The sequence below is a fragment of the Ptychodera flava genome, chromosome 13, assembly GCF_041260155.1.
Source record: "Ptychodera flava strain L36383 chromosome 13, AS_Pfla_20210202, whole genome shotgun sequence".
In the NCBI taxonomy this organism is placed as follows: Eukaryota; Metazoa; Hemichordata; class Enteropneusta; family Ptychoderidae; genus Ptychodera; species Ptychodera flava.
The window spans coordinates 32,478,941-32,503,540 of NC_091940.1; the positions used below are offsets into that span (position 1 = coordinate 32,478,941).

The following is a 24,600-nucleotide window of genomic DNA, read 5'->3' on the forward strand; positions in this document are numbered from 1 at the left end:
TTCCATCCATTTAGGAAAGTCATAAACAGTCGTGCAACAGTCAGTGGAATGGACATGTACTGTATGTACATTTCATATCATTACAGCTAGTGAATGCCGAACAAAGAATTTTATGAAAGGCGCCCTGTTGCATCAAACCAGCTACATCAGTTCAAGGAAAAAAAATAGAAGTCTGATATTTTGTAAAATTTCAGCTTTTATTTCAGGAAAGCTATACACTTCAATAGTGAAATTCATAAACAATTGTGCAAAAAGTTATTTCTACAATTGTTCTACATGCACAGCAAACCAGAAATATAATGTGAATACCACCTTATGAAAATAATTTGTTTCTGTCAGTGAATATATTGCACTAGTTGTGTCAATAAATTTATTCTGTGGTTCTGTCTTCTTTGACAATGGGGGAGCATCAAGACACTTAACAGTTGCAGCTTCAATTACTACTCCCAAAATCGTCAAATTGCCGCATTTTCAAAACGTTGATACAACCTGTATGTGTGCAATGGTCAATGCTATTGTTGAGAGCCGAATCTTAGTCCTGACCAGAATTTATTTGTCAACAATAATGTGAAGATTTTACACATACAGCAACTATGTATGAATGTTCAAGTGCAGCATTTTTGTAATAAGGCCATTTAAAGAAAATTCCTTGTTTGCCGTCCTTGGATTTTTGAAAAACCTACCAGCCAGCCAGGGAACAAAACAAACACAGACAAAAAACACAGGTGTATTAACTTAAGCTCATTTTTAGCTACTATATACTATAGTCTATAGAAGCTATTGGGATGGGTATCCGTCCGGCGTCCGTCGTCAGTCTGTATGTATGTATGTATGTATGTATGTCCGCTTGTGAGGCGTCCGTCCACTCAAATATCTTGAGAACCGCAGTATTTACTGATTTGATATTTGTTGTGTAGATGAAAAATATGATTTTGAGAAACTAATTTTTTTAATTTTTTGATATCGTTGAAAATAGGCAAATTAATGCCAAAAAGGCATTTTTGGTAAAAATCTTCTTCTTCATAACCGCTGGTCAGACAGCTCTGCTATTTGGTATACAGGTCCCTAGGGACAACCCAACTTAGATTTGTTCAAATTGTGATGAAATATGCAAATATGTATTTTTAAGGAATTTTTTTTGTCATTTTTGATCAAAATTTGACTTACATTGTATGTAATTCTTGTACTGTATAAACCCTATCAATTCACCCAGAAAAAAATAATTGATATGATTTTAAATAATTGAATTAATTAGGAAATCATCAAAGCCAAAATAATTTTAGTGTAGAGTTATCAGAAAGTTCAATTTTTTTTGACAGTTCATAGTGAAATGCTTACCAGCGTGGAGGATTAAAATATGTAAAGGCAACTTTCCTGAATCCCAACTTTGACATATTCTGAACCATCATTTATTGTGCCATGTATGTTATCTAAAAGAAATTGCTCAAAATAGTTTGTCATGATAGGGTGGTCAAATAAATAGAGATAGAGAAAATTCTAATTTCCATTTATGGTTGACTTGGTAAGGATAAAATAAAATTACTTTTTGAGGAAAAAAATAGAGTGGTCAATTAAAAGAGTGGTCAAAGTGATAGGGTTTTTATGGTAAAGCTGGGCTGTAAGATTCCTCGTGCTATTTATAGCACTTATGCAATCTGTGTAAACAGTGCAATGAAAGTGTTACATGATGCTTTTGATGACCTTGAACTTCTTAAGTTTCAAACATTTGTCTCTTCAGTGTGCTTTCTCTGAGTACATACAGTCTCAACTTATTCAACAGAACTTACTTACAATGTTAATTTGAAAGTTAAAATGTGCCTGGTTAATAGGATGAAAATACAGATAAAAAGATAACCAGCTTAAGATTCTTTATAACCTGACAGGACGTCCGTCCACTCAAATATCTTGAGAACTGCAGTACTTACTGATTTGATATTTTTTGTGGGGATAAAATATATGATTTTGAGAAACTCTTATTAATTTTTGATATTGTTGAAAATATGCGAATTAGCACCAAAAAAGGCATTTTTGGTTAAAAATCTTCTTCATAACCACTGGTCAGACAGCTTTGTTATTTGGTATACAGGTCCCTAGGGATAACCCGACTTAGATTTGTTAAAATTGTGATGAAATATGCAAATCTGTATTTTTACGGAATTTTTTTTTCCATTTTTGGTCAGTTCATCCTGAAATGAGCTATCAAAGATATCAACCTTCTTCATCAATACATGTGTCACAAAAGGTTATTCTCTACATAACACAGCAGAGCTCTGTCAACTGTTTAGTCGCGTGTTTTTTCAAAACCGGTCAGACAGCTTTAATATTTGGTTTACAGGTCCCTAGGATGACCTTAGTGAGATAATTTCATACAGTCAGGAAATACTTAATTTTGTATCCATGTCTATAGTAGCTTCAGGGACTTTGGCCCTATGTTTTACTTGGTTTTCTTTGGAAAAAGAATATTTTTATTTGTATTAGTGTTAACATTGTGTTTGTTTTCTTAATTTTCTCTGAAAACCTATCAGCATGTGGACGGCAAACAAAGAATTTTATTTACGGTGCCTAACATTATGATACATCTTACATTGGAGACTAGGGCAATGCATATAGGCCAAGCAGTGACCATTTTCATGCAGTGTCACAATATGTACACGTAAGCTTTGTTGACAAGGTGAACACAGCGTTTTGACATGACGTAAGAATTGAACAAGAAACTGCATTTTACAAACAGACCCCAAATTCTGGAAAATGGGGGAACAGTTCCAGAATTCAAAATTACTGTTCCGGTATCTTCAAAAATTTAGCTGGGTTAGTATGCTAACTCTGAATATACCATAACAAATTTAGCTCTACCCAACACTGTCAACATTTACTTAATGATGCACAAAATTAATGATACACATAACATTATTGGTGTTGTACAGGTGTTTTGTTTGATATGAAAAGTTGTTTGACTTCTTGAAACATGCTGAAATACTGGTCAACTTTTCACAACCGCAACTCTGTTTGCAGTCAGACAAGATTAAATATTAAGTGACACATTTTATGGTCTGTACCAAAAATCAAGTTCTGTGCACAACCCCCAGTGTGTATGGTAGAACATACCGGTACAACGTTACATAAAGTTTGGATCTTATGCAAGCTTTTGTAATTTTAATTTGGCGGTGCCTTTCTTATTGACAAGGATAGTAGCTTTCCCATACATTGAGACGATGACTGTTTGTCACAGGACAGGAATAGAAAAATTCCATTTTGTCTAGAGGTCACAAACAAAATCAGGTTTTGCATTCAGCAAAGGGGTAATTTCTGACACTTTTGCAGTTATGTACTGTCATCATTTTGTACACAGTGATTTAATGCAAGTATTCCGTGTTTTCTTGACATCACAAAAAGGTAAAAAATAGAGCAACGTTGTTCCTCTATTAAATATAAGTACAAAATTTTGATGATCTGGTGTCAAATTTGTGTATGATACACAATTATCATCTCACAAACAATTCCCATACCAGTGTATATAGCACTATGTTTCTTTGAAAAACAACTCTTGCAATTCTTTTCATAGAGTGAATGGTAAAACACCATGTGAAGGTTATGTACCATTAAACTTTACAGAACTTGCAAGAACTTGCAATCTCTGAATATGTCTTAGATCTTGAATCACTACTTTTTGTCTCTGACATCCATATGTATATATGATAAATTACCAGTGTGATTTTTATCATGGACTATCAAAACTATTGTACCCAATGGGAAGAATAACTTCTGCATGATTTAATCCCAAAACCCAGTAAAATAAATCAGGTAATGTCACTAGCAGGTTATCATACAATGTCTAAGTTGCCTGATTTGTAGACTGAAATCAACACCTTAAATGTTTGTGAGGTGCTCAGCACAAGGATGAACTTTGACCATCAACTTGATAGTGATCAGTCACAACTGTTACTGATTTTTTTTTTCCCAACAAATGCAATTCCTGAGAAATAATCATCCCTGAAGACAGAATAATCCCACATGTATTTTTTTCTTATCAATGCAAATGAGTTCTTGCTGCTATGTGCTGTAATAGAGTATGACAGCCAATGAATTCAATTCCTACCGGGAAACAGACAGCAAACAGCTAGATTTGACATGAAGGTTATCTGACATTTGACGGCTTCAGTTCAAGTATACATAAATAATTGGATAATTTCTTCCAGAATTCCTTGACTGCATGAATGAAATTGTTAAATCTATTTCTTGCGAACATTTCAGTACTGTCAATTGTCAGAGATGTCAAAATCAAGGTATTTGCAATGTAATCTTCACTGCCATTGTTGCGCTGCAAAGACTGTTTATGGAAAAGCTGCTACATTTTGCTTCTTGTCAGCCATTGGAAATCCTGAAAGAGAATGAGATCAAAGCCATTGATTGGACTTGTTGTATACTTCTCAAATCAAATGCAACACCTGCGGTATCTGGTCATGGTTACATGAAAATCTTTCTGTTACAGACAAATTCAGTTGCAATAAGGCAACTGATGTCATCAGGGCCGAAATTTTGATTGGCACCACGATGCACACAAAATTCTGACCTCTGTGAAAACTACAGCTACTGGTGATAAAGACAAATGGGTAAGAGTTTCTGATATACACATTGCACTGGATGATAGCCAGTTGATAGGTGTAATACACTGAGAGTATATAGCGCCATCTACAGTCAGTAAAGTGTACATTGACACTGTGATATGAAAAGAAACTAACCTGTGCTTTCCTGTCTGCCGATGGACTGATCATAACATTGATCAGTGATGGGGTAGTGGGGTCTACATTCAGGCACGAATCCAAAGCTTTCTCTAACTCTTCTGGGGTTTGCACAAAGTATCCCTTACCTCCGAATGCTTCTATCATTTTGTCATAGCGGGAATTTGGTAGAAGAGCCAATGGTGGGAGCCTGTGTCGGATTAAGCAAGAACAATACGGTGGGAAACATAGTCTAAGAGTAGAACAACATACAGCAATGACACATTAATACTCCTGTATACTCATGTATGTATCTCACACACACAGACACACACACACACAGACACATACCCAGAGGCACATTAACAGATATCCACATGAGTTTATGGAGTAGGAGAAAAAGTCACAGCTAATGTCCAAATAATTTTCTTCTTTTGAACATTTATTGGCCTATTGTGAAATCAGCTGATCTTGTGGTCATCATTGTAGATTTCTAAAATGTAACATTTCATAATTTCAGTTTCTGCTAACAGAAAATTTGAAATCTTTTTCTCTTTTGCACCAAGGCTTACTGACGTAGCTTGTGATCAGGGTCCTCAATGTGTGGTTTTCACCTTTATCAGCACAACATTTTACAAGATTTGAGGTCAAGGAGGAAAATTTCTATAATTCCTGAGCACGCACAACTTTCCTCAAGTTTGGCGACCAACTTTGAAGAAACATTACAAATATCAAACTGATGATCAAACTATGACATGTGGAATCAGATACATTGAAACACCAATATTGTCACTGTCGATAGTCTACATTATACAAAGCTTCTCAAAAAGAAGAGTTTGAACAGTCATACTTTCCTCAAGGAAATTTCAAACAATACTTTTCAATATAAAAAGCAGCGCCCACTGTGCAAAGTTTTGAATTTGAAAAATAAATTACCTAAATTTTGTCAGTATTTTAAAGTCAAAATGGCTGCTATACCCTTTGTTAACTCAATGAAGAAAAATTTAATGTTTTATGAAGAGAAGTTTAAATTTTGACTTTCTCAAAACCAAGACTGTGAGAAACTGATTAACTTCTCAAGCTTCAAAATTATTCAACACATGCAGCATATACCAGTAAAGTACACACATTTGGTGAGACACATATCTATCCCTGAGGCACATTTTACTTCAAGTCCTTTAGATACTCACTGATACTCTTCTTGCTTGTCATCTTTGACTGCTTTGTAAAAATCCTCATCAATGCCAAAAGTTATACCATTGTTGTTGATCACAATGAACAAAATTGGAAGGTTGTACCTAACGAGGGAAATGAAAGAGATGGTTTGTAAAAATATGAAAGTTCTGAACTGCTAACTACAGGGGCTGTAGGGCCATCAATGAGGCAAAATATTCACTGGTTATCAAATTACCATGATACTGACTGTGCACATCTGTACATACAATCTTCACAGACAGACTGTTCATACAATCTTCACAGACAGACTTACATAAATTCTTGCTTTTCAAATTAAAAGCTACGCGATGAATGCATCAGCCTTTGCGTATTTTATGGAAACTGGTTTTTACCTGAGAGCAGTTTCCAGTTCCATGCCCGAGAATCCAAATGCGCTGTCTCCTTCGATGCAGACGACTCTCTTGCTGGAGCCGATGTGTTTCAGCCACTCGGCCGCCGCTATGGCAAAGCCAAGGCCAACACCCATAGTGCCAAAGGTACCAGCATCAAGTCTGTTGATCCAGGGTGGAAAGAAATTCAGTATTGAATCAAACCAAGGCTCTATTTGTCACAATATCTGTACCAAAGGGCACACTCTCTACAATTAGGTGCTGTTCTGTATTTACATAGTTTTTTGATAATTTTTCAATTTCATAAAAGTCACTGGCCATCCTGTTCTTCTCGGTCATGCACCAGGTGTGAAAAGTGAAGAGATCAACCCTTTCACCCCCAGTTCCCTGTATACAGGTCCAACTTTACCATAGAAAACAATGGATTTGGGACAAACCATGGTGGTGAAGAGATTAACACACCTGATCATCCTGGATTTCAATATGTTGAATATACAAATAATCAACTTTTATTACAGTTGATCATCTATGTTAATTAGACAAAGCAGTGTCAAATTGCCATCTTATTACCATGATAATTAACCTATTCCTGAGCCAGACATCAGCAGTCCTTAGTAACCAGTACGAATTTACCAGCATTCTCGGGTCACCCTAATTACAGAAAGTGGTACACGGGGATGAAGGGAGGGGATAATTCCTTCAGACACGTAAAGAAGATGAGTCTCGCTACATACCTGTGTCTTGGCAAAAAGTTGGGTATCATAGTTCTACCAATGTCCATTGTATTGGAACCTTCATTGACGACGATGGCATCTTTTGGTAAATACTGTCTGATCTGTTGGTTGTACACAAAAAACCCTTGGTAATTAGAATAAAGTACCCACTACATTTTAAAAGTGATACATCACTCTATCATGATTGTAGGAAATATTGAGCTTAAAAAACTTAGAAATAGACTGAGTCAAATTTCACCAAAGTTAACGGTGCAATGTTGTTAATAAAGTATGATATGATAATTTTTCCTCTCATAAGATGATCAAAACATTAGAAACAGTATGATCTAGAAATAACTGAACTGTATATTTTGGGGCTCTATCAATTTTTTTTTAATTTTTGCCTCTGTTTAGAATACTATAATCCAAGAAGTATGTGCTCTCTAAGCTAAATTGACAAGCTGAAGACCCAAGAAAGTTAACTTTGATTTAAAAATTTTTTCATATTACATGTGTTAAAGTATGAATGATAAAAAATATCTCCAGAAATTGCTAAATTGACTAACAGAGTTCAGAACTTAATATATAAAGCATCACAGGGCTCCAGAGTAAATTTTTAAAGTTTGAACTCCCCTTCAAAGCTCAACTGTCAGATGATATTTCTTGGCCACCTTAATCCCCCAAATCATTTTTTGATGACTGGGCTTATCCTGTGAGCATCAGCTTGCCTTCTTCTTTGTACTGCAGTAAGCTTAGACTAAATGTAAGACGAAATGTACTGGACCCAGTCAGCTCAAGCTGAAGGGGAATGTCAAGCTTTCTCATCAATGTCATCATGAGACTGAAGATCTCTGGAATGACAGAGTGAGCTTTCACTTAGCTTTGGTAACCTTTGACCCATGAACTGACCTTGGCGAATACAGTGTAATAATTCATAGGAAGTGATGTGTCTGCTGCCAGTGCTTCGCTGGTCTTTACGTTGACATCAATCTTGGCTTTCAATTCATCCCACCATGGAGTCGATGATGGGTATTGAAAGCTGCTTCGGTACAATGATGCAAAGCTTTTGGTTAGCTGGGAAAATAAAAATTGGGAAAGACTAGTACATTGACACTGTTGGACATTGACTTAACTGTTGCTCGCATAGCATCTTTTATACTGACTGATACATACAACCCTTCAATTATCAAACAGGAAACCCGAAAATGGATGCAACTACAACGGCCTGAGAAAACTTTGCAATACCTTGTGAACATGTTCTCTCATTGCCAATGCTGTATCATTAGATCTTGGGAGGGAAGGCCAGAATGAGGAAGGGAAGGCCCAAATGAGGACAAGTCTACTTCTAAAGTGGGTAGAATATGCATGCCCTTTTACAGAATTTAGCACTTCTTTCCACTTTCCAATCACTTTTATATTTTGGTTTTTGGAAAAGCAAAGAGTCAGCGAAATCTTTTTTTGTATAGGTTTTGATATGCAGATGTAATTCATCAGTGACATCCCCTCCTAAGATCCAAGGGTCTGTCCTTTTGGTACTGTAAGTGCTGGCTTTGTCATGCCATGCTAACTCAGCACACAAAGCAAGCAATGGTAGAGCTGTATACCCCTATATATAGGTAGTTACATATCAATTTATCCTATGGTGGCATGCATCTCAAAATTTAAAGACTTAACTTTTGCTCAAACTTTCTGTTAAGGACCTTTAAACCATTCCCCTTTGAAATTAGGAATAAAGAACCGTGGGTCACCGTCCAAACTTTGGCACTAGTGAAATAAATTACCCAATATTTCCCCATCACTTGAAATTCAAAATGGCCACCATCCCTGCGTTCATCATTTGGGCAAAAAGTAAATTATTGATTTTCACAAAGATAAGCTGGTTAAAACTTTATTTGTCCATGAAGCTTCAAAGTGAGCCCCTGAAAGTGTCAGACCAAAAAAGTACTGTCAAGTTTGAGATTTCAAACATCTGTCCCCGAGGAGCATTCTACCTTAGCAATATTGGTCATTTCAAAGTGATACGAGATTTTTCCAGTTTGCAGTTTTCTAATCCGACAAATGTGTTTCATCTGATCTGTGACAGAATTACATTGGGAATTATATTACACTGCCCTGTCCATTGCGTTTTAATTGGTCGAGCTGAACTACATGACTGCCCACAAATACACAGTAATGGTTTGTTTTCATGCCCGTGAATATGAATAATATCGTAAACATAGTAACTTTACGGCTAAAACGAAAATTGTGATTTGTACAAAGATCATAATCAACCACAAAATAAAATGGAGCATTTGTGGGCCAAGTTTAGACGTTTTTTTTCAAAAAATCTCCGAATTTGCAAAATTTTTGCAGCGCGCGCACTACTTACTGACAGGTTCTGGGGCCCCGTTGTCGTTCGCACGGGAAATTTTCGTAAATTTTGACGGTTTTCGGGGTTCGTTGATAATATAATTGAAATAACAGACTCCGCGCTGACCATTAACGTTTATTTATGGGCGCGGGCAAGAGGAAAGCCAAATTAACGGGCTCGGCAAGCCTCGCCCGTTAATTTTTGGCTTTCCTCTCTCCCTTGCCCATAAATAAACGTTAATGGTCAGCGTGTCGTCCGTTATTTCTATATTATATTACCATGCCCTGCCCGTCGCATTTTGATTGGTCGAGCTGAACCACGTGACTGACCACAAATACACAGTAATGGTCTGTTTACATGCCCGTGAATATGAATAATAAGATTAACAACTAAAAGTATCGTAACTTTACAGCTCAAACTTAAATCATAATCAATCACAAAATAAAATGGAGCACTTGTAGGTCAAGTTGAGATACTTTTTTCTGAAAACATCTCCGGATTTGCCAATTTTTTACAGCGCACGTGACAGTGCGTCGCGTATTGCTCAGTTTCTGGGGCCAGTTGTCGTTCGCTCCTGAAATTTTCAGAAATTTTGACAGTTTTCTTGGGTTTGCTGATAATATAATGGAAATAACAGACTCCGCTCTGACCATTAACGTTTATTTATGGGCGCGGGTGAGAGGAAGCCAAATTAACAGGCTCGGCTAGCATCGCCCGTTAATTTTTGGCTTTCCTCTCGCCCTTGCCCATAAATAAACGTTAATGGTCAGCGCGTCGTCCATTATTTCTATATTTTGTTCAAGGTGAGAGTGACACTTGTCTTTGTTGTCAACAATTCACTACAGTTTGCATACCAACCTGATCAGTCACCAAGTCAATACTCCCTGCCAATCCAATGACTTTCTTACCAACATTGTTACCAAGTTCTTCTGGACAAATGTCAACCTGAAATTTATACAGAACATACAACATCAACAAAATACAGATGTAAAAAGATTAAAGTGAAATGAAGATTCACGGGGCTTCATGAAGGTACAATACTCATACGATGACAACTGGAGAAAGAAACCAAATATTATCACAACCACAGGTGTGATGTTATTAATTTATTCTAATTTCTTGTAAGTATCTGGCATTCAGCGAAACTACAGTTTTACCATGCCTTTACGCTGTTCATCCCCAATTCCCTGTAAACAAGTCCACACTTACCATTGATGACAATGGGTTTGGGCCATTGTGGTGAAAAGATTAAGTCTGGATGTGCCTTGTTTTCAAAGACGGTTTTTGGGAACAGTTTACTTGTTACATGTCATGAACAAGTACGCATGTTCTACCGGTACAACATGTGATTCTACTGGTTATTACTAAGGGCTTCCTATCTGAGCATGGCAAATGAAACAACCCACCTACAATGTTGAATTGCCAGCTCGGGATCACATGGAAATCATTCATAGTCGTCTTGACATCTCAAAGACATCCTTCTTTGTAAAGCAATTTATCGACAAATTGAAAATTCATGATAAAATCAACAAAAAGTGGCAAAAGAATCAGTCTAACTGACAGAACAACATGGCTGTACCTGTATAAACTTGACATTGGGATCAAATCTTGGTGGAAGCCCAAAGTGCAGAATCCAATTCAATCTTGCACCAAGTAACACTATCACATCGGCTTTCAACAAAGCCCTGAAATTTGAATAGAAATAAGTGTGTATTTTAACTAAATATGAAGAAGACAATAAAGTTTGTGAATGTGGTGGAAGTACGCTTTCATAGACACCCATCTCTGTCACTAAAATTTTGCACTACCAAGAAGACCATTTTTATGCAAACTTTTACACTGTTACCATGTGACAAGGCATATATGATTTGCATACCATTGAAAATGATCATGAATACATTATGCATACATTATATCAATGCATTGCACTTTAAGCATTAGATGCAACAAACACAAATGTAGTAGTGATCAAGCCCAAATGTTTTTGTGTAAGCAGTACTGTAGCTAAAATACCGTAGTGATTTCCAAATTTTCACATAATGTTGTGCTTTGAAAAACAGTTTTTTTCAAAATTAGCAGTAATTTAACATGGATATTGTTTCTTTTTTTCAACTAATATAAATGTATATGCTTAAAATCCAACATGAAGATGATGGTCGTACTGTATAGGGCACTGTAAGGGGAAGCACATTGCATAACACTGACCTTGACCTTGCTGGTGCAACACACAATGGATGGTCATCTGGAAGGACTCCTTTTCCCATTGGAGTTGGTAGGAACGGTAACTGGTGGCTTTCAATGAATTGGCGTACATTTTGTTCTGCTTGACCAATGGCAGCACCTGGCAGACAAAATTCAGTGTTTGTATCAGGACAATCTTATTCTATTTCTGGTAGTGTGTATTCTGGACTGAAAAGGTGCATTCTGTGTCATGGAATATGAATCCCTGCACCGAACTATGGTCAAAATTTTTGGTCTTTTAAATTTCCTTGCTAAACAGTGACTATAAGGTGATTGTTCTCAAGTTTGAAGAAGTGCACAATACAAACATAATTTCTGCTTACATGTTCATTACATTTTCTTAAGTCTTACATTTTCTTAAATCTTACATTTTCTTAAGTCTTACACGTTCTGATGCTTCTCAATTGACCACACTGTAATCTTCTTTATTGAACAGATTTGAATGGAAATATTTTAAATCAGTTGGGAAATTTTTCAATTCACATGGACAAACAGTGAGTTTATGACAGAATTCATGAGATTAAATGTGAAAGCACCAATAATTTCACAATATTCGTGTACATTGCAAACAGTTGGCATAATATCATCATATCGTAGAAGATTTCACAATAATGTGACATTTGCTCAGAAATGAAATAACTTACAGTATGATTCTGGGGATTATTCATGTACAGTACTATGTAGGGTGCAGTCACCTACCTTTGCCAACTACAACAAGTGGCCTTGATGCTCCGGCCAGCAATCTGACTGCTTGGCTGACACTGGCAGAATCTGCCATCATCTTTGGAGCCGCTTTGCATTTCTCTACAAACCTAAATGCAGATTACATGGAAAACAACAGAGAAACTTTTGTATAATATATTAACCAATTTTATGTCAATGACATTAATGTGTGTATATTTCATTTGTGCATGTTATGAAAATCTGTCCTTTTAAATTTCTATGAAACCAAATTGGACAGACATACAGATGCTGGACACCTACCAATTGCATGTGCTTTTACAATCAGATATGAACTAAAAAAAGCGACCTAGCGGCCGATATAGCTCCACTGTGTTTATAAAGAGAATAACTATTTTTGACACATGTTGATGAAGAAGGTGGAAATCTTTGATAGCTCAATGCAGAGGCCAGAAAAAAATAGCTAAAATAAGCTGCAAAAATATACCATTGAAGATTTCATCATACTTTGAATGTTTCACATAGGATCATCCCTAAGAACATGTCAACCAAAGCTATCTGATGAGTAATTTTTGAGAATAAATTTTTTGACCAAAAATGGCAACAATTGCCCCCAAAAATAAAAATTGCAGATTTCATCATAATTTCAAAGGATCAAACTTAGTTCATCTATAGAAACCTGTATACCAAATTTCAAAGCTGTTAGACAAGTACTTTTTGAGAAACGCATTTTTTGACCAAAAATGGGAAAAATTGCCCCAAAAATTCAAAATTGCAGATTTCATCATTATTTCAATAAATATCATTTAATAATAATAATAATAATAATAATATTTGGTTCTTATATAGTGCACATATCCACAAGTACATGTGATGAGGTGCTTTTTACAATTATTATTACCCCTGGTCACTGGACCTAATATGATACCACTCAACTCCCTGGGGAGCAGAACAACAGCTCACATGTGCAGCCAATAAGCGCAGCAGAGCTAAACACACACATTACAACCACTGTCCTACCAGGTACCCATCACTTCTGGGTGGGTAGAAACAATGAGGAATAAAGTGCCTTGCCCAGGGACACAACATCACAGCCATGCCGGGGCTCGAACTCGCCATCCTTTGATCGTGAGTCCACTGCTCTAGCCACTGGCCCATTATGCCTCCTTTAGTTCATCAGAAATTCAATTATATTACTTAGCTCATCTTTAGAAACCTGTATACCGAATTTCAAAGCTATCAGACCAGTACTTTTTGAGAAACACATGTTTTGACCAAAATGGCAAAAATTGCCCCCAAAATTACAAAATTGCAGATTTCATCATAATTTCGATACTATCATTCGTTCATCTTTAGAAACCTGTACACCAAATTTCAAAGCTATCAGATGAGTAGTTTTGAAAATACACATTTTTTGACCAAAAATGGCAAAAGTTGCCCCAAAAATACAAAATTACAGATTTCATCAGAAATTCAATATATATTACTTAGCTCATCTGTAGAAACCTGTATACCAAATTTCAAAGCTATAAGACCAGTACTTTTTGAGAAACACATGTTTTGACCAAAAATGGCAAAAACTGCCCCAAAATTACAAAATTGTAGATTTCATCATAATTTCAACAAATATCATTTAGTTCATCTGTAGAAACCTGTACACCAAATTTCAAAGCTATCAGATGAGTAGTTTTGGAAATACACATTTTTTGACCAAAAATGGCAAAAATTGCCCCAAAAATACAAAATTACAGATTTCATCAGAAATTCAATACATATTACTTAGTTTATCAATAAAAACCTGTATACCAAATTTCAAAACTATCAGACCAGTACTTTTTGAGAAATACATTTTTTGACCAAAAATGGCAAAAATTGCCTTAAAAATGCAAATTTGCATATTTCTGCACAATTTGAAGAAATCTGAAATAGATCATCCCTAGGGACCTATGTGCCAAATATCAAAGCTATCTGACCGGTATTTTTGAAGAAGAAGATTTTTAAAGATTTTTTTACCAAAAATGACAAAATTGCCTTAAAAATACAAATATGCAAATTTCACCACAATTTGAACAAATCTGACTGAAGTCACCCTAAGCAAACTGCATATCAAATTTCAAAGCAATCGGACAAGCGATTTCAGAGAAGAAGATTTTTTTACCAAAAACACCAAAAAATGCCCCAAAAATACAAATATGCAAATTTCACCACAATTTGAACAAACTGAAGTGAGGTCACCTCAAGTGAACTGCATATAAAATTTCACAGCAATTGGACTTGCGGTTTCAGAGGAGAAGGCAATTGTTGACGGACGACGACGACGACGACGGACGACGACGACGGACGACGACGGAAAATCAACCTATCTGATAAGCTCCGCGTCGCTGACAGTGGAGCTAAAAATTAATAATACATTCATTTCCATGAGAAGTTGGCAGGTAATAAGTCAACTGACAACCACTGAATGGTCATACCATGTATTTGATTGCACTGTCTTCATCTTTATAATTACCGGTACATCATCAGATTAAGAAAAAAGATATGACATGGACTTGTGTATAAGCCAATTGGTTTCAAACAAAATGACACGTTGATTAAAATTGAGAACATTGTTCCATATATATTTAGAAAAGGAAATTTCAAAATGAGATCATTCAAGAAACCGATGTACCAAAATGCGACTCCAATACATCATGCGCCACAGACAAACCAAGAAACATCAATTCAAACACAAATCAACATGGGTCCCACCCGCAACTGATAACACAAACTTGGAAAATTACCTAGAAGCCACTAAACTAGCGCTAGTTGAAATCCCATTTCACAACACAAAAAACAACATGACACGTGCCGAACGCATAGCAATTAAAACACTATCGAAGAACACGAATCTCACTATCAAACCATTTGATAAGGGACGCGGGACAGCAGTCATGAACACAATAGATTACATAAAAGAGTGTGAACGACAACTCGGCGACTCCAACTACTACACAAAACTAGCTACAAACGACACAAAACAAACAGTGGAAAAAATACACCAACTAACGACAGAAATGTACAACAAAAAACACATCGACATCCACACTTATAAATACATAGATCCATTCTACAAAAATACGCAAACACCACGCTGGTACATTCTACCGAAATTACATAAAGCGCCACCAACGGACACAAAATTCGCAGGTCGCCCAATTATAAGCGGTTGCTCAAGTCCAACCTTTCACATATCGGAATTCCTGGACCACTTCCTCAAACAGATCGTAGCAAAACAACCGACATACATAAAAGACACTACAGATTTCATACGGAAAATGGACTCAATCCAGGCTCCGAACAATGCCATACTAGTCACATTAGACGTAGTCTCTATGTACACAAATACACAACACGATGACGCCATACAGGCTATCAGCAACGCATTAAACAATGCAACGCAAACAAACAATGAACAAACAAATATCCATAAACCACCAACAGAATACATGTTAGCTATGCTAAACATTATTCTGAAAAAAAACACATTCGAATTTAACAACGAATTCTACAAACAGACATGAGGTTGTGCAATGGGTTCCCCATCGTCACCGAATATTGCTGACATCACATTTCACGAATTAGAACTGAAAATCATACATCAACACACAACAAAAATATCACTATGGTGTAGATTCAGAGACGACATTTTCCTAATCTTCATTGGAACTGAACACGAACTCCACGAATTCATTACACTAATTAACAAAATGCATCCCACTTTCAAATTTTCATATGAAAGTTCCTCACACGAAATAACATATCTTGACCTAGTCATTTACAAAGGTCAACGATACAACAATGAAAACATACTAGACACCAGAACACACACAAAACCAACAGATACATTCCAGTTCCTACATAGAAAATCATGTCATCCAAAATCAACCTTCAAAGCCTAATCAAAGGCGAAACATTAAGGTACATGAGGACATGTAACAATGAAGAAGATTTCAACAACAAAGTCAAAACATTTAATGAAAAGCTATTAATGCGAGAATATCCACAACAAGAAATATCAAACATCAATGCGGAAACAAATTACGCTACACGAAAAACACATTTAAATCACAAACAAACGCACAACAACAACACAAATAAATTGATATTTGCTACCAAATATAGTCCACACATCAAAACAAAAGACATCAAACAAGCACTCCTGAAGAACTGGGAAGAAATAGAAAAAGATCAAACACTAAATAATTTATTCACAATGAAACCGATCATCGCTTACAAAAGAAATCCAAACATTGGCGACACACTCATAAATGCACAAGTACACAATCTTAGAGAAACGACCGAAAAAAATGCGACACAACAAACTGACCCAAACATAAGTATTCTAGCCTCCCTGCTAGACGAACAAAACACTGACATTAATTAAACCACGAACAGTGAAACACAAATCTAAGGAGAAAAATCTCCAAAGAAAAGCGACTGAGGAAGAAACCACACACTGGTTTCGAAACGTAGCGTCAAAGGATCACCCTGTCATTCGACAGCCAGATTACGGCTACGTCTCGCCATGGCTTATATCTACACCAATAGTCAAACACACAAAATCGAACACAAACACAGAGAACGTAAAAATAGTGTAGGCGATGTGTGCAGCCGCTTTCCCTTTATTACATAGCCATCTGACAAATGCCGTCAGAGAATGTTTGGACAAAACATGGGAAACTGACCAAAACTTTTACACGTGCAAATTTTGTCATCAGAAGTACTGGAACTTATCTAAGTAAAGTCATCCCTAAAAACTGATGTATCAAATTTAGAAGCTTTACAGAATAGAGGTTATAGAGACAGTGATCTTTTGAGTGAGAAGTGAGAAAATTTCATCATTGTTTGAACAAACCTAATGAAGTAGAGAAAATGTCCAAATCCAAATACAGTTTGCAAACATACAAGCAATATATAATAAATTGTAATACTGATTAACAAACACACTCATAATTTTTTACTCTTTGTTGCAGACTTTGATATTGTGCCTTAAACACCGTATTCACACTTCATTCTTTGACCTTGTCTCTGACAATGATAAGAAATGTGTAGAATAACAATGAACCTACTGTACACTTGAAGCTTGGGTTCTCTGATTCACCATATTCCCAGCAATATCGATGTAACATGCCCCAGGACGTCCATACATGCTGGTCCTCACTGCCTGCAAAGAAATTTCAACATCAAATAAAGATGGCAGATGCCAAACTACTGAGAAAACTCCATGAGCAAACCATCCACATTATAAATGGGAGCTACAAACAAAGCCATCATAAAATGGCTGCGTATGATATATATCACTAAATTTATGTTTTTCAGGAATGATCTATATGAGGTTTATCAAAAGTGCAAAGTAAAAGATTGATTTTTGGCAATAATTTTTCCGATTATTGATTATCAGGATTCACGTAATGGAATTTAACAACATTCAACGTTTCCCACTACTTGTTGAATGTAATTTTCAAGTCACTTTTTACTTTGAAAGTCTTACCTTTTCTATAAACGCTGGGATCTTCTCCAGACTTGATGGTCTTGCTGTGTATTTTGTGTACAGCCTGGCACTTTCAACCTGTTGATGGTTATGACAATGTTACAGCAGGTCAAAGTATAGGAAATCTTATATGAACTTGAAATTTGGATTTCCTCATGACATCTACTTGGTTTCCTGCATTGAAATATGCTGCAATGACATGTATCTGAGATTTCAATGTTTTCGCAATTACGGAGTTCAATACTTGTGCTATCTATAATCTATAGTTTATTCAACATTTCAACGGAGTAGAAAGATCAGTCTCATAGACTATTTGCACTGCATTAATAGAACTCATGCAGAAACACAGTTTGTGATTCCTGACCAGACGAGTTACAGCAATGTGCTTTTTCCCGTTGTTCTGATACAGAAGTACCAGTGTTCGCGCTACCGCTCGCCAGACGGCAAAATGGCGAATTGATTCACTCATTGGCGACTCAGACGGTCAGAACAATCGCCAGACTGGCGACTCAAAATTTGTACATTCTGTCACTTTGTTCTACGATGTTCTGTTGCATTGCGGTGTTTGTTTTACTTCTTGGGAAGTCTTTCGCCATAGTACTATCGTACTCATCTAAGTATAAGCCCTGCCACTGTTTTCAGAGTATAATGGGTCGTACAGGTTGGTAAAATTACTTTTCAGATAAAAGAAGCTAATGGGACATCAAAGTTCCCGTGATAGTATCGTGAGCAAAATGGCACGTATACCCAATACATGTACTTGTGCCCCTCCGAAATGTCCCCTGTTACCTAAATAGAATAGTCCCACTTTAGTGACGTCCGCCATTGTTCACCCTGTCCTGTTTTCCCGGGAGATTGTCATAGTCTAAACATGCAATTTCAGTTGTTTTCAGCGATCATCCTTTCATCTGTGAAGAGCGGTTTACTGGTGACCAGTACAATTTTCACAGCTGTGCTGTTGTTTTCACAAGACACGGACCGTTTGATCTTGGAAAATAGAGTTGCTTTTACGTGCAGCTAATACACATGCCAGTTCACGGGTTCACACCATGCTCTTGAACGTGAATGGCAGCACACATGATGTCTTTGTTTCACGTTTATATTTTATCTCAAGGTATGATTCAAGCTGAAATGTCACCAAAATGTCACTTTTATATCGAGGGATTGTGCAAACCAGTTTGATTTGAAACAGCTTTGTAAAACACTGTTTACTTAGCTTGGAAATTGTTACTGAGTTTGCTGTCTTTTGGCCATGCACGGACGTGTATCAATATCAGTGTGATCATGGCATGCCATGCCACGTTGATGAAGATCTTGAGGATGTTACTCTTTTCTGTATTTTTTTGTACTTCACAATTTCTTTGGTTGTCGTTTGAAAGTTCAAGGGGTGTTCAATAGTCATGCATGAGTTTTGATACGAAGCATTCTTTTATTGAACTATTAAGCAGCACTGAGGATACATATGATGATGAGAAAGTGGCAGACCTGAAATATTTGGTTATCATTACTCTTGAGTGTTTAATGATATCACCTTTGATCCTTCGAGATGAATGTGTGTGACCTTTGACCTCAACTCTCAAAAGAAAAATCTGGCTACTTGTGTTCACACTGTATTAGCCAAAAAGGCTAATCAGCTTGAGTAGCCAGAGCAAACCCTGAAGTACAGTGGGCTACATCAATTAATGCAGCTGTGTCTACGATATCATTCGACATCAAATATAATTACACAACATGCATTGTCAGAGAGCACTGTTAGGTGACATCACCATCTTTAAAGTCATACTTTAGTCTACTCATCAACTGCTCAGTGCAGTTTTTTGTTTGTTTGTTTCCTTTCTGTTTGTTTGTTTGTTTGTTTGTTTTTTTGTTATTTTTTGCAATGAGTCTTCCGTTTCTCAATCTTACCTGTGGAAATTCCTGAAATGCTCCCATACTTTCTTGGTCCTGGTCACTGGATCCTCCGACAACAATCAATGGCCTGAGAAAAAAGTTTGGTTTGAAGCTTATATGCCTTTTGAAAAGATGAAAAGTTTAAAATGTCCATACCTGGTTTCATAACATGACAGAGTCCTAAGGCATATGGGGGCACTTGCACTTAAGACATTAATGGGTGCATCTTGTACAAAATTGACCCATTTCATGAGTCAGCCTAGAAGTGGGTAGGCATTTACTTGAGGTTCTTGTGTACAAATAGGACAGATTTTGGCTGTTTCTGAAGCGAGTCAGATTTTATCTATACTTTCATTGCCTAGCTACCCTGTACCTGGATATGGTTTGGAAGAGGTGAAAAAATATTGAAACACTGGTATAGAAATGTGTACAATTTCCTTGATTACATCCAAGATAGAAGAAGATCGCTGATCAAGGTCATCCTTTAAGGCAATGAAATAGCGCCCTCAAGCGGCAAACCAACCAGTCTGGGTTATACCTTGGCCTACAATACATGATAGCACATCCACCCCGGACACACAACTCTCACACTGAATTCAACAAGAGCGAAAAGACCTTCAATATTTTATGGTATTCTTTCACTGCCTCATATTAGACAAACAGGACGATTGGAGAAGACATCTATCTTGCCGTGATACACTTGCACAAATAGAGTAAAACGTAATGCCAAAGTTTAAGCAATTACCAAACTCTGGCAAAATGGCTTACATTTCCCTTTTAATTTTGAAAAGTTTTCTATAAAATCACCCCAAACCATTAAATAGTTAACTTTTAAGCTCAGACAAGAAAATGTTGTCCTAGTTACTCTTTTTCACATCTACAACAAATGTCCCTTCTCGATAGCACAACACAGTAATTATTTGATGTGGAACTAATCTGGTAGGTTTTGAACTGATAAAGCACCAAAAGACAAGGTATCTGATACAAAAAGGATTTTGAAGAAAATTCAGACAATCATTTGGAAAGGAATTGTGTTACAATTTAGGTAAGGTATGAACAAAATTTTTACTCTTCTGGATATTTGAAATATTGACAAATCGGCAATTTTTTCTATCACAGTTTTTAGCTGTGTTATTCAAAAGGAATGAACACAGTTGCCACTAAGAGGGGCTCTATTGGTAAAGCCTTTATTCTTGTAATTAACATTTTTTTTTGAGCATCATGTTTATGTCACCATGGATACTGATCACATGATTGGCATATCATACTGAGATTGGATGGATTTTTTTTACTTACCATCCATTGACCATAGCATTGGCCATACCAGCAATAGCATGGATCATTCCTGGACCTGAGACAACTAAGCACACTGCTGGTCTGTGAACAAAAATGGAAAGAAATAGCAGGCATTGGGCACCTGATAGCAATAAACAGTGACATTGTTGGAGCTGAGTATATGTACAACCTGATGACATAGTCGTGATAAATTTTAAACAAAATTCTTCGTTTGCTGTCCTCGTGCTGGTAAGTTGTCAGAGAAAATTGAGAAAACAAACACAATGTTAACACTATTAAGAATAAAAATATTACTTTTCAAAAAGAAACCAAATAAAACATGAGCTTATGTTACTACACTTGCGTTTTTTCTCTGTGTTAGTTCTTTTCCCTGGCTGGCTGGTCGGTTTTTCCAAAAATCCAAGGACGGCAAACAAAGAATTTCATATGGCCTAATCAAAGAAACACCACCAAACACACTGCCCTCACCTTTTACTGTGTTAGTAAATCTTCTTGCATTCTGCAGTTTTATTCACAAATCTTTTTGATTGGTTGATTGAGCTTTGAGGTCAACCGTTGACAGTTGGTTAGGAGGAGTTATCAAAATTGGAAAAAATCTGCAAAGTCATACTTGATTCAAAACTATTTGGCAGCATTGCTTTTTCAAACAAAAACAGGCACTGGTCCTGGATCTCAAACTTGCAAAAACCATGAACATCTGAAAATTCCAGATATCACTTGTTCAGGTTTAGAATCACATACATATGAAGCTTGTTAAATTCAGCATTGATCCCGATACAATCTTGAAAATGAAAATATTTTTGTTAACAAATGCTCCTATATAATTATCTGTCTTATCAACTTGTTGAAAAGTGAAAACTCCTCTTTATCATTCTTTCTACAAAAGTGAGAGTAAAGCATACAAACCATGCTTATTTTTCCAAAAAAGCTTGAGTCAAAATAATGGCGTGACAAAATTTGCATTTTGGCATTCTGACCCAAGATTATCCATATATAAGAACATATTGATACTAAAATTCAAGCAAGACTAAAACATTTATTTACCTGCCAGTCAAGTATCCTATTGCTGAGGCTGCATAGGATGCCTGCAAGTTAAAAACGTCTTGAGGTAATTTATCATGAAATAACATTCATTATGAACTACTATGTCCCAACTGTTCATGAGCATAATAGATTTGAAATGATGAATTTCACATTTATATGTGCAAACTTATCATTAAACAATTTCTGAATTTAATGGTATGGTTCCTCGTGTTTGTTGATGTAATTCTAGGTCAAGATGGCTGACAGGACTACATGTCCAATTATGGTACTCACACTTTGACCTTCTGGACAAGGTTATGACTTTGTGTAATGGTTGTTTGGGTATGATTGGTATGCTTGGTTGCATATAAGCATCATGTGAAGTGAATGATGCACAAATCTGTTGCCAGAAGTCATCAGCTTTAGAATCAGATTAAATAAACTGTTGAATTTGAAGAGTCAGATTCAAAAACTGTTGAATTTGAAGTCGCATCTGGTTTCTATTTTGACACTTAGTGTACTCCAAGTGTCTTCAGGATACTTACACTCTGTTCATTTCTCATTCCGATGTATCTGAGACCGGCAGCCTGTGCTGCCATGCCGACTTCTATGACTGGAAATCCAACAACACCAAATACATAGTCAACACCCTGTCACAGAAATGTCAAAAAATAATGAAAAAATAAGCATTATTATACACCAGCATCTGAACGTTGGGATTGAGAATCCAATAACACTGACGAAGAATACAATAACTTTGGATGTTATTGGACACTTTTTAATCTTTGCCCTTATATGAACATAGGCAAAACGACAATATTTCACTATATTTTTTTCAAATATACATCTGCTGATTAAGAAGTCAAGCAGTGAATGATGGTAAGTCCAATGTTGTGAACGTCTTTTTTTCACAAACAGCTTCAGTGGCAGCTCCAAGATTGATTGTAGTATTTACCCCGGCCCTCAGTCTTTGTCAGGAGTGTTCAGGTATACTAGGCCAAAAAAAATAAATTGTGCTGTTCCGATAACATGGTTTTCAAAAATAGGGTAGGTAGGTCGGCAAGGATTTTTTTTCCAGAATATTTTTATTTTTAAATATGCATTTTTCAGGGGTTCAGGGCGGATAAACACTGGCTACAACATTTCCAGAAAAATGTATCGTACATATAAAGGGAATAAAAACATAAAAGACATCTTCGTTCAGGCAAAAATCAAATGCCAAGTAAAGAACACATGATTTTACAGGGTTTTTCTTTCTTTTTTTTTTACTTCTGTGTTTACATAGCCCTAAAAAAGTTTAGGGTCAGCAGGTAAAAAATAGGGTAGGTCAGGTTATCGGAACAGCACAATTTTTTTTGTTCGGCCCTATACCACCTCTTTACCATAATACTAACATGGTACCATGGTACAGCCATTGGTTGCTTGGATGCCATTCAGGTGCATGAGTCCTGGCCTGTTCCCCAACCACCTGGATGTCGTTGGTTGCCCGGTATCAGAGAGCTTGGTGAAGCATGCTGTGGTGACACATTTCACATGTACCACTATACAACCCAATCAACCTGGATGTGTGGTGCCAGTGGTGGTATGTCTCGTGGTACTCATTCCCCAATTACCACCCAACCCCACTTTTTTAACGCCTTATTTACATCATGAAAAGCCAATGACACACACAGGATTATTTTTGGCAGTAGTGCACATATGAGGTGGGAAAGCCACATACAGAGCTTTTGGTTTAAGAGAAGGAAGCAGCAGCAATAATGAGGAGGAGTTGCCGGACTACTGAGAAAGGACGATTGTTCATAGCACCTACAGGCATGACCTAAATTCTTTCTGACCACCCCTCCCTTAATTACTGAACGTTTCCTTAATCAGTTGTGATCAAAGATGCAGGAATCTGATGTATACATGGCTAAACTAAGCTTTTCAACGCCTAAGAAAATGTCACCTCCCGCATATCTACGCCATTGTATAATGATGTTGGGTGCTCACCTGTGTTTTCAGTGCCCTGCATAATATTGTTGCCCCGTCAAGCTGTTCATCAGCTGCCATAGTGGAGTGTTTTCTAATCTTGGAAAGCTGGAAGGGCTGCAGATGTTTTCGGATGTGCAGTAGCCCCGGAAAGAAACGGCGGATACTGAACAACATGCGGGGACCTAGAAAATACCTTGTTTGCAAATATAAAGAATACAAAGTCCATCGAAACTTGCAAAAGTCCGATCACACTGAACGTATGATTATAACCTTTAACCCTGTAAATGGACGAGTCCTTAGCTACACAATTTTGAGCCAGCAATATTTGTTGGGGTCGGCAAATGCAGACTGTCGATCGTCTTAAAGTATAGCAGAAGTCGTATTAATTAGTGTAAACACCGTTACATATCGATGAAAAATGACAGGCTGTCGTCTAATACATGGTATTGCTACAAATAATAAATTCCAATGTCGGAGACCTGCCGCGAATTCGTGCAAACATAGGTGGTCCTTCCGACTTAATGTTGCTGGCGCAAAATTTGAGCGTGTGGGTGCTACTCAGAGTACTCCGTATTTGTTCGGTTGCTTCGATCATACCAGCATACAAGTGACATCTTAAGGC

At 36.7% G+C, this 24,600-nt stretch overlaps 1 protein-coding gene across 1 annotated transcript; it reads right to left on the bottom strand.

Moving 5' to 3' along the window:
- Positions 1–176: 176 nt before the first annotated feature.
- Positions 177–24,517, bottom strand: LOC139148198 (2-hydroxyacyl-CoA lyase 1-like). Its single transcript, XM_070719515.1, has 18 exons — positions 23,997–24,517; positions 22,553–22,657; positions 22,029–22,069; positions 20,985–21,065; positions 19,704–19,776; positions 17,799–17,876; positions 17,377–17,471; positions 12,287–12,399; positions 11,552–11,687; positions 10,926–11,031; positions 10,205–10,291; positions 7,906–8,070; positions 7,018–7,118; positions 6,287–6,445; positions 5,909–6,016; positions 4,740–4,929; positions 2,439–4,378; positions 177–751 (listed from the first exon to the last, which is right to left on the bottom strand). The coding sequence occupies exons 1-17, from the start codon at positions 24,150–24,152 to the stop codon at positions 4,346–4,348; spliced, it is 1,827 nt and encodes a 608-aa protein (XP_070575616.1). The 5' UTR covers positions 24,153–24,517; the 3' UTR covers positions 177–751; positions 2,439–4,345.
- Positions 24,518–24,600: the final 83 nt, after the last annotated feature.

Bases quoted from the DNA above. Each gene is read 5' to 3' on its own strand.
- LOC139148198 (XM_070719515.1), bottom strand. From the start codon at position 24,152: ATGTTGTTCAGTATCCGCCGTTTCTTTCCGGGGCTACTGCACATCCGA. The intron at 22,070-22,552 runs GTAAGTATCCTG...TTTAACTTGCAG, and splicing joins GAATGAGAAATGAACAGAGT to GCATCCTATGCAGCCTCAGC. The intron at 6,017-6,286 runs GTAAAAACCAGT...TTCCCTCGTTAG, and splicing joins GAACTGGAAACTGCTCTCAG to GTACAACCTTCCAATTTTGT.